The sequence below is a fragment of the Erpetoichthys calabaricus genome, chromosome 2 (assembly GCF_900747795.2).
Source record: "Erpetoichthys calabaricus chromosome 2, fErpCal1.3, whole genome shotgun sequence".
Taxonomy (NCBI): Eukaryota; Metazoa; Chordata; class Cladistia; order Polypteriformes; family Polypteridae; genus Erpetoichthys; species Erpetoichthys calabaricus.
In genome coordinates, this window is record NC_041395.2 from 32,943,636 (window position 1) to 32,955,710 (window position 12,075).

A 12,075-nucleotide genomic window follows, 5' to 3' on the forward strand; every position below is an offset into this window, starting at 1 on the left:
CCTTAATAAGAATGTAATGGGCTTAGAAAAAATGTGTCTTAATTGCCTCAACCAATTTATTCATGCGCTCAGCCCTTTTTATGACACACATGTCATATCAAGGGAAAGGCAGAATGCAGACAGAAAACCCCATGCCCACAACAGGGAAAACATGCAGAATCAACACAGACAGTGTCTAGTCATGGGGTTTACACTTCTGGAGCTTTGAGGCTGAAATACAGTGCCACCCACTTATCAATACTAAGAATTTGAATTTAGTTGTGATGTATGACTCTTTTATACCCACATGTGAAGCGGTAAAGGCTAATATAAACTCAGTCCACAAAAACAAAACCAAATGTCTTCGCTCCATTTGTCCTTTTCAACTTCTGGAGACAGCAGTCCCGCTTACCTGACTCTCACATGATACACTGTTGGCCATATACAGTAAATTGCTTCACCAAGAAGGACATGAGATATCAAAGTGACTTATTTATGGGACATTACTTTGGTTACATGGTGTATATGTTTAAAAGTAACACTCATGCACGCATGTAGAACTGACAATAATCAGTATTTGGTATGTCCACCATGGGCGGAAATGTTTATACATGGTCTGGTATGGACTGGAGGAAACATTGAATGTGTGTTATGTGTAACAGGCATACCATGCATCTGGGACATGCTCCCCAAAAGTTCAGCAGTCACATAATGACAGGCTCCTTTTATACCCAGTGTAGGAAAGTCTAGAAGATGTAACTCGCAAATGTCATTTGCTCATGTGCCGTGCTTGTAATCAGTTTTTCACCTTACCTTGACCTTTCCTTCTTACATGTTCTTCCACCAACATGATGCATTTTTCTCATTGTTGACATGTTAATGGCCTGTAGTGTGTATCGTTGCCTACTGCTGATCTGTTGATACCACCATTTCTTCCATTTGAGTGTAGTGAAGTCAAGCAAAATGACACCTTTTATTGGCTAACTAAAAAGATTACAATATGCAAGCTTTCGAGGCAACACAGGCCCCTTCTTCAGGCAAGATGTAATCAAACCTAACCTAACCCTAATTCCATTTGAGTGAAATTTACATTTCACAAATTGAATCAATGCCCTTGAAGAACTTTACAGTAACAGCTCATATCTATCCATCTGTAAGTGTTTGTCCTGTTACAGATGTGCAAATGAAAGATGACACAGAAGTCAGGTCAGTTAGCTGACTCAAAGTCGGGTCAGTTAGCTGTGTTTCCCTGCAGAAGGTAAGCTCACAGCTTAATACAATAAGCCATTTCAAAACCTAGAATAGATACCAGGAGATCTTATCAAATATGATCAAAATATAAGATTTGTTCAGCAGATGTTCAGCTGGCTGGTTTTATTTTTTTGATTAGTCTTAGCCAGCTACTGGGCAAATGCCTTGATATACTGTAGTAAAAATCCCAAAATAGAGAGAGAGAGGTTAGAAGCACGTGTTGCCTCACCCACCACATGACCAGGATCCCAGATTAGGACCTGAGTGCAGCCATGCAATGGGTGACACCTCAGCACCACACTAGTTCAGATGGAGAGAACATTGTGAAGTTTTTTTGTTTTTTTTATGGTGGCTGGAGTGCCAATTCTGCCACCATCCTCCAGGTTTTTTCCTGCAGGTTGGAGGGCCTACATGCAGGGCTGGATGCAGATTAACGTCATACCCAGGACGGAGCAATTCCAGGTTAAGGGCCTTGCTCAGGGGCCCAACGGAGTAGAGTCACTTTTGGCGTTTACAGGATTTGAACCGGCAACCTTCTGATTGCCAGTGCAGATCCCTAGCCTCAGAGCCAGCACTCCTCCAAAACAGAGGAAAGAATAAATTAAGCATGTCAGTATAAATTTAACAAGCGCATTTTTCATTGTCCTTTTACAAGTCATGCAGTTCCGGTAAGTTAAATTCATCTTCATCTCTCCCCTCCTTGAGATGTCTCTGCTAATTACCATGATCCTGAAGCTCAGCTTGTATAATGATCTTTCAACGTAATTCATAACACTATTCTAGGACTCTAACACTGCTGATTGTTTTTATAATTTTAAACATTTCTGTCATGTCACCCCCTAATCATTGTTAAATTAAACTAAAACTTTTCAGTTGTTAAACTAAACAAAACTATCCCTTCAGTCTTTTTTCATACCTTTCTATTAAGGAGGCTACAACTACACACAGTATGTTGAGCTTCCAAACCAAACATCAATGTAGCCCACATGTCTCAAAATCAGGGGTCCTCAATCATTGTCCTGGAGGGCCGCAGTGGTTGCAGGTTTTCCTTCTAACTGGAAGGAAATTAGAAGACAGTCCTTGCTGATAATGAAACTTAGTATTTAACTATTTGACTTTTAATGCTTTCACTCATCCAGCGGAAATTTTAATTGCAGTGTAGAGTTTCCTTCTGTGAGAACATTAATCATGTGAACAGATTTAAACTTAATGGTCCTTCCAATTCTCCTCCCATTTACTTCTAAACATTTTTTAACACAGATACTTCATGGTGCATATGCACAGGTTTAAAAAGGAGCTGCTAGTTTACTGGTTAGCTGCATTTCATTATTAACTAATGTGTGGTTAAGAAAACAGGCAACAATTAAACCTTAAATGCAGTCGCTAAAAATTGTAGGCAATTAAGTGTTCTGAATTGTAACAGGCAAGATAACTCTGCTGCTGAAGAATGTGAATTTCCCATTGGGATTAATAAAGTATCTATCTATCTATCTATCTATCTAAAATATATAACGCAAAACATATTGCTTTAGTAATAAATAAATGGATTCTATTCAAGAAACTGCTTTAAGTGAAAACTTGCCGCCACTGTGGACCTCCAGGACTGTAATTAAGAACCCCTAATCTACAATGTAACTAAAATTTGTCTTTGATAAATAAAAGCACTAACAAGGCATAGAGTTAAATATCAAGTTTCATTATCAGCAAGGACCGAGTTTTAATTAGGAAACTGGTTGGAATGAAAATCTGTAGCCACTGCGGCCCTCTGGGACCGTGATTGAGGGCCCATGCTCAAAATGGTCTATGCCAATTATTCCCAGTTCACAGTAAGGTACTTAAAAGATCAAATCAAACTAATTTAATATTGGAGCACAAGGTGAATTGCTCAGGATGGAACAGAAAATGGGAAAGTCCAGTGTCCCTGTCTCTTTGCCACACTTCCACATTACAAGCTTGACACATGGCATTACCTGGACTGGTCAGTTATCCAAATAACATCAAAATGTATTTTTCTGTTACAAGATTATGGGAAGTGTCAGGCAAAACACAGAATAAAACCTACGGTATAAACTCAATACAAAGGCACACTCACCATAGTGAATCAATTTAAAGTCACACCAGTTAGCAAGACAGGATGTGAGCAGAAAGTTAAGAGTAGTACGTGGTAAAAACAGTCCAGTAGGTAAAATCTACACAGACTGGTCTGGAAATTGCACACCAATCTGTCTACAATTGAGACAGCAAGGACCACCTACTCACTCTGGATTTTTTAATACATACAGTGTGTATGTATATATATATATATATATATATATATATATATATATATATATATATATATATATATACTGTTTACAGTATAGTGAATACAGTGCATACTCATATAAATGATTTTTGTAATAATTTTATTTGAATAAATATTTATACAATAAAGAGTTTCACCCTGCACTACACTAAATTTGCTAAGTATTATTTGTAATTGTTGGCAGTTATTGTAGTAGCAAGTTTAAAATGTATTGATAGTGCATGGAACATAAAATCATTAACTGTGTATGTTTGACTGATCATTAATTTTATTTTGTTTTTTCATCTTTTCACAGCCTGGCAAGCTTACTGAAGCCTTCAAATATTTTGTGCAGGGAATGGGATACAGTAAGTAACCTTGTAAAGAGCTTCTAATTTCTGAAAGAAGTAAAATATAGAAATTTCAAAAACATTCCAGCTGTAATAAAGTATTAAGCACCTGTTGCATTCAAAAAGTGCATTGGGCGTACTGAAATCAATATGAAATGTCATTTTTATTTTGGAATAACCTCATTTTGTTTAGTTTGCTGTGTTCTATCTTCTTTCTTTTAACTTTTGGCTGACAAAAATTAGATATAGTTTTCTTAAATTCATTGCAAACAGAATTTCAGGCACTCTTTGTGTTAACAGTAATTTTAACAATGTTTCACTTTAGTAATTACTATTTGAAGAATTTTGTTTCTTTTATGCAGTTCAGCATGTTAAGGAATATTTAGTATAATATTTCCGTAATAATATTAAAGTTTACAGTGTGAACATTACAGGGCTTCCAAAGTTCTTTACCAAACTCAGTACAAGTGCCAAGGAATACAAAGTTATGGAAAAGGCTGTTTTATTAACTAAAATAATGAAAGCAAGCAAGGAGTAACAAAGCAGCACATAAACAAAAAAGAATAACCTGGTCACGTAAACTTGTGGGCTTAAATTAACCCCCTCTCTATATGGTGTGGTGTCTTATTCATTTGCCCTACTACAAATAATACCAAAAAATCTCCTCTACGTCACACTGTATGCATTTTCTCCAAGACGCCAACCCTTCTTTTATTACTTGCTCCAAACAGCTGAACCATTGTCCAACTTTCCTCCCAACCTCAAATTTGAGGGCTCCCTGTGTGATCTTAACATGAACTTTAAGTTCTATCCACGAGCTGCTTCTGGGTAATCCCAAGGGCTTGCTCTAAATTTCCAAATGTCATGTAAAGCTTAGAGCTCCCTCTTGTTGGCCTGGCTGCCCCTGCACTCCCTAATCCCAAGTAGCCTAACTGCTAATTCTTAACAGAGGACCTGAAAGAGTGACATCAGTGTACCCCACTGCCCACAGTTCCTGTCATTTCTCTTTAGTAAATTATTAAGATTTAGTTCATTTTCTAATTAACTCACACCAGTTTGTGTATTTCCTTTCTTTTCCATGAATTGTCTTGTGAAATTCTTATCACCATTTTGCATGTGTTACATCCATCCATCCATTTTCCAACCCGCTGAATCCGAACACAGGGTCACGGGGGTCTGCTGGAGCCAATCCCAGCCAACACAGGGCACAAGGCAGGATACAATCCTGGGCAGGGTGCCAACCCACCGCAGGACACACACAAACACACCCACACACCAAGCACACACTAGGGCCAATTTAGAATCGCCAATCCACCTAACCTGCATGTCTTTGGACTGTGGGAGGAAACCAGAGTACCCGGAGGAAACCCACGCAGACACGGGGAGAACAAGCAAACTCCACGCAGGGAGGACCCGGGAATTGAACCCAGGTCCCCAGATCTCCCAACTGCGAGGCAGCAGCGCTACCCACTGCGCCACCGTGCCGCCCGCATGTATTACACCTCAGCTCAATATGTAGATAATATTTGTGAATGTATATACATTAATAATAATTATATACCTGGATAGCACAGTAGTTAGTGTTGCAGCCTTACAGATCCAGCATTTCAAGTTCAAATCCTGCACCTGACTGTTGTCTACGTGGACCTAACATGTTCTTCCTGTGCCTGCATTTACTTTCCTCCATAATCCTTAAAGAGCTGCAGGTTAGATGAATTGGCCCCTGTTTGAGTATATTCTTTCTTCTAATGTTACGCCCAGTGCTGAATGGTTAAGCTGTACCTCTCATCCCTTACCCTAACCTTAAATTTAATTAAGCATGTTTTAAAATGTACTTATGTTCTGTACTCACTTATTTCTTGGCTTTTTGTTAATTTAATTATGAGAGGTATTTTATTTAAGACTGCAAATGTGCCTTAGAGAAAACTTACTCATTTTAGGATTTCCTTCATTGATATTCAGTAATACAGCATAAGAAAATAAAAATATCTAAGAACACTGACATTTCATTTCTTTGGCATTTCCTTCCAAATACCTTAAAGGGTAAGCTTAGCCATTTTGAAGTCAAAGTTTTATTTCCACAATTGTGGTATACATTCATGTCATATTTTGTAATATTAAGTGAACCTTTTTTCTCCTTCTGTTGCTTACAATGACAGAACGAATAAAAACAAAAGCTTTAAAACTTACCAAATGTGTTTACTTCAGAGCAATGAATGCTCCCAAATAATAATTCATGTTTTGAGATTCCATATTTGCTGGAAAAGTGAATATCCATAGTGTTTTCATAATGCATTTTTTGTGAAACTAAACTGTTTTAATCAAGTCCAGTTGTCAGCTTTACTTCATTCCCCTAAACATATGTTACAACCTTTCACACCTCAGGGAAGTGGACATTGGTAGCTACCTTCATGAATATTGTAGATGTAATCATACAAGTTAACTCTTCTGTATTTTTTTTCTGGGGATAGGTTTACTTTTGGGGCGGCACGGTGGCGCAGTGGGTAGCGCTGCTGCCTCGCAGTTGGGAGATCTGGGGACCTGGGTTCGATTCCCGGGTCCTCCCTGCGTGGAGTTTACATGTTCTCCTCGTGTCTGCGTGGGTTTCCTCCGGGCGCTCCGGTTTCCTCCCACAGTCCAAAGACATGCAGGTTAGGTGGATTGGCGATTCTAAATTGGCTCTAGTGTGTGCTTGGTGTGTGTGTGTGTTTGTGTGTGTCCTGCGGTGGGTTGGCACCCTGCCCAGGATTGTTTCCTGCCTTGTGCCCTGTGTTGGCTGGGATTGGCTCCGGCAGACCCCCGTGACCCTGTGTTCGGATTCAGCGGGTTGTAAAATGGATGGATGGATGGAGGTTTACTTTTCTAATAATTTGAACAAAAAAGCTTTCATCTTATACCATCAATATATCCAGCTCTGAACATTAAACTTTTTAACTCAACGCCAACTCGATACAAACTGATAAGGAGATGAAGCAGGTCAAAGTCAATGAAAAAATGGACAGAATTGGTAATCGAAAGAGAGGAGAAAATGTTTGACCAGAAGTTACAGCCAGGCTGAGGACAATTGGTGATTAGTCTGGCTGGGCCAGACCTGCTTCGCAAACAAGAATGTACATCTGGGGATGACCTACTAAAAAGTGTGTAGTGAATAGTGGTGAAATCTTGAGGTACAAAGACTACAACCCTAAGACTTCTTCCTGAAACACCCACCACACATTTCTCCAGTCCGTGCATTTTAAACTGCCGCCAGTGATACAGATCAAAAGATTCTAAACAAAGACTTGATGGTGAGAGAAAATAAAAAGCTAAAATTGTTGTTATCCATGCAGAGCCTGAGTAGCACAAGGTAACTGAAGCTTATTAATCCTTTTACACGTTGTAATGAACACTTCAACAGTGGAGACAGACAGAGAGACACACACAATTTGACCACCACAGCTAATGTTTTCCACATGTTTGAGAAGCGCCTCTGTCTACTATGATTTCTTTCTGTCTGTTTAGCTACTGCACCACTATATGAAATAACAGAAGCAAACAGAGTTTTATTAAGCAACTGTGGTCTGTGGATATGCAATGTGTTAAAATGCTGTGGCTGTTTTGTCATGGTATGTTTGCATTTCCAATTAGACAGTACTGTTAAATCTCTTTAATTATTCATCTAGACGTGCAGTCAGAAGGTGGACATTGTGCAGCCTCATCTGTTCATCTACTGCTGTTGTTAGGCAGATTTGTTGATTCATGTGTTTTGAGCACTGAAATCTGCATGTCCCATGACTCATCGTTATCATCTCTGTTAATGGCAGTCCTAATGGCACCATTTACTTCAAATGTATACTTTGTAGTTTATTTTTTCATGAATATAGCTGCTAATTCTATCAAGCTTACATCAACACTATCATTGTAACTAAACAACAGAGAGCACACACAGCAATATATTATTCACATTTACCATTCTTCCACTGATGTCATCAAATACCAATAAATAATCAGATGCTACAGATGGTTTTTCCCTCGCATCAGGCTATGTTTATATTTAAACGTGAAATGTGCTCTCTGCATACGTGACACACATTTACTGTATAAGTCTAGTAGGGTTTATTTTCGACTGTAGATGGTTCATCATAAACAGAAGCTTGCTCTGTTGGACTAGGTTAAAAAGATTACCTCTGATCTTAGCAGTTTAAAATCACCACCCCTGATTTGTGCACTTCCTTCATGAGGCATTGGACTGTTTTAGAAATGTGACACTCAGTGAGCAGTCTAATTGTTCCCACTCAGTTTTAAGCAAAATTCACTCATATTTGTCTTCAGACATAGATATTATACGTCTGGCTTCAGCGAAACTAACTGGTGAATGGCGGTTCACATGTGGAAAATATAAAGTAATTCCTACTAAGGATGCATGTCTTTGCAGATAAGAATGGGATTTACTGCCGTTGCCACTAAAAACCATAGATATGTAACTTGCTATTAAAAACCATAGATATGTAACATGAAAAGCTCACAGTTTGTGTTACTGATAAATATGATCAAAGTCAGAAGGACCAAACAGGCAGCTTTCAGTAGAGTGAACTGTATTGGTCATAGATAGATAGATAGATAGATAGATAGATAGATAGATAGATAGATAGATAGATAGATAGATAGATAGATAGATAGATAGATAGATAGATAGATAGATAGATAGATAGATAGATAGATAGATAGATACTTTATTAATCCCAAGGGGAAATTCACATACTCCAGCAGCAGCATTAAAGAGTGATAATTAAAGAGTGATAACAATGCAGGTATACAGACAGACAATAACTTTGTGTAATGTTAACGTTTACCCCCCAAGGGTGGTATTGAAGAATCTCATAGTGTGATGGAGGAACGATCTCCTCAGTCTGTCAGTGGAGCAGGATAGTGACAGCAGTCTGTCGCTGAAGCTGCTCTTCTGTCTGGAGGTGACACAGTTTAGTGGATGCAGTGGAATACTTTCAACTTTGTTTTGTTGACATAAGTGTGCCATGGAATTTAAAAAGGCATGTTTTCTGAAATCGAAACCTTTACCGCCAATTCAGCAAGTTTTAGGGCTTTTCTTTCATGTTTCATCTGTTGTCCCATTGTAAGCCACCAGAGGAGATGTGTTTTTAATATATACATAATGATATATTTATCAAGACAAGTTTCACTGTTTAATGGATACTAGTTGCAATTGTGAAGAAAAATTGACTTTGAAAATATTGAATTTAGCCATTGATTACTATAGCAAGAACACATTTTAATGCATTTTGATTTCACTGTTTTAATATACTCGTCTCCTTGCCTTGTTTCATTCCCTGTTTTGTAATTTAAGATTATTTCAATTACTCAGACTGTATTATTCATTATAGAGGATAACAATTCTTTCAAAGTTTTGTTTCTGTCCTATTATTTCAGTCTTATTAATATTAACAGTTAACTCTTTCTTTCCTTCTTTCCTTTTTCTTTTTCCTTTTCCTCCTCAATTTGTCTACTTCTTGTTTTATTTTTTTAAATAATGCCCTTTGTTTGATATTTATAAGCTAAGAGCACCTTTTCCTCTGCACCAAATCCCTTACGGTCTTCTCAGACCCTATTTACAGGGAGTGGAGGGTGGCTCTTTCTTTCTTTGTTTCTTTCTTTTTTACAGACTGCTCAGTATCTCCTCAGGTAGATGACCACAGAGTATAGATGTATTTCCTAGATAATGCTTTTTGTTTGATGCACTACCTCCTTTTCCTCCTCCTTAGCATCCTTCTAATGGCCTTCTACATGGAGATTGCTTCCTGGGCCTTCTTGTTTGCTTGTCATGGCATGAGAACCAAACCAGAATACAAGGGGAAAAAATTGCAGTTGCACTTGAAACCCTTGCTTTTGCAGATAATTTGTTCGGTGTCTTGCAGCCATTTGCAACTCTCCCTTATAATGAACCCCAACACCATCTTAGATGCTCATTGTTTCATTGCTATACCTCCTTGGAGTTTTGTTACTGTTCCTGACCAAACTGAGGTGGCCATTAGTTGGTTTGCTTAAATCTATATTCTAACAAAACATCTGCCCAACGTGTTGTTTTTCAGCATTGATGTTTACCTTTAGAGACTGAGAGCTTCATCACTTTTTTATTGCTGTTTTGAATGTGTTTATGCAATTGAGCATCAGATTGATAAGGAAGTCTGCTAAATAAATAAACAATAATAACATTAATAATACTTCACTGAAAGCAAATCAATAACTTGATGCACAATTTGTTTTTATACAGTAGTATGACCCTGTGCAAATTATATCACCCAAATTACTGTATATTTAAGATGTTAAAGTTATACAGTAAAAATCATAAACAGCAAATCTTGGTTTGCCTACTTACTACTGTTATTGTAAAACCCAGTAAATAAGTGAACACGACGTCACCATCTTTAACTGGTGGCCTTAAGTTTTTACAATGCCTGTTGTTAAACAAAGTAAAAACTGTGTGATGTCGTATACTAATAATAATAATAATACCATAAGTAATGGTAGAGAAGCTTCCAATTGAATCCACCAAAAGAAAACTACTGCCTATGTCTACTTTAGTTCTGATCTCATTTTCTGAAAGTGTTTCTCCTTGTGAAAATCGCAATGGTAGCAGACCAAGCAGGTAAGCCCAGACATCCCCGTCCCCAGGCTACAAGCCATTCAAAAGATATGAACCCTTTATCAACTCTAGGGGAAGCCACCCAGAATGTATCCCTACAGCATGCCCAGACCACCTCAACTAATTCCTCTTGATCCTGTGGAGCAGTAAGTCTGAGGCTCTCCCGAATCGCTGAGATTCTCACCCTATCATGAAGTGTTAGCATAGTCACCCTGCAAAGAATCTTCATTACTTGCAAACTCATTCTTTTGATTACTGCCCAAAGCTCATGCCCATAGGTCAGGACAGGGATATAGATCAAACGCTAAACCAAGATTTCTGTCTTTAGACTTGGCTCCTGTTTCACTACCACACCACGTATCAGTACAGTATCCATAGAACAGCTGCCACCACACCAATCCGCTTGTCGATTTCATTGACACTACTCATGAACAAGTTCTCAAGATGCTTGAACTCCTCCAGTTGTTACTTGGAAAAAAGCAATCCTGGTTCAACTGTTCAAGCCTAAGTTCTCATTAAAAGTGTTTAACTTCCCTCTTGCAGTTTAAATGCATGTAGCTCTGATCTTTTTTGTCATTCGTAATTTAGAGAATAAAATTATCAAGTTCATTTGTGCCTAAAACTGTTCAATATTGTTTAAATGTCATCAATTAGGCTTTTCTTTAAGTAAGTCCACCATCCAACCTGCCCTCCAAGGTGGTATCGCTCTTACAGCATTCACACAATTAATGAATGACTTGCTGTGTATAGAATGCTAGCTGCCATATTTATTAAACCCCTTTAAGTTAGCAGAAACCTTTATTTATGTTTACTGAAAAATTGTTCATGTGATAGTTGAAATGTGTGTAACAGGACAAAAAATATGCAATTTAGTACATTTAGACTGACACTATAAAGCTCTCACTGCACAGCCTTCAAATATAGCTAAATTAAAGGGGTTTTATGTATTGCTTTAGTAGGAATGTTACCGAGTAATTTTGGTATTTATTACAAGATTAACATCTTTCATATTTCAGTATTGTGAATAATATTGCAACTATTAGTAATAATATTCAGTCCTCTATAAAGTCTCTGCACTTTGCCTACTTGTGTTAAAGCATTCACCTTTTCCCCTAAGTGTTCAATAAGAGTGAATTTGAATTATAGAGCCTTGTGAATGCAGTGAGATGTTGGATGGATTACATTATCCATTCATTTATTTTCCAAGCGTTTTTTTACTGTGGTGTGGAGTCTACACAAAGTTGGAAACAATCAATCAATTAATTTTTACGGTATACATGCAATTTATAGTACAAAGCCAACAGAATATTTTAAGTGAATCGTGATATATAAAATCTAAGGAAAGACCTTGTACACTGTAGGATGTATAATCTGTAATCCATTTTAAATATAAACAAAAAATGTTAAGTGTAAAGTTAAAATGAGTAAGGAGGATATGGTCAGTGTTTTCTACATTTAAATAGAAATACTTTTCACTCTTCCCATCTTTTATTGTTCAATAATAAAGCCTCTTGACTTATCGCATTGGCACAGTAAATTGTGATTTGGTGTGAAGGTAAGATAGAGATGAGAAT

At 37.6% G+C, this 12,075-nt stretch overlaps 1 protein-coding gene across 1 annotated transcript in view; it reads left to right on the forward strand.

The window, feature by feature from the left end:
- ndrg2 (NDRG family member 2) overlaps positions 1-12,075 on the forward strand; it is a 333,932-nt gene that overhangs the window by 308,327 nt on the left and 13,530 nt on the right. The window contains exon 15 of the mRNA XM_028793565.2: positions 3,831-3,882. Coding sequence (XP_028649398.1) covers positions 3,831-3,882 — 52 coding nt within the window. The remainder of the gene's footprint in view (positions 1-3,830; positions 3,883-12,075) is intronic.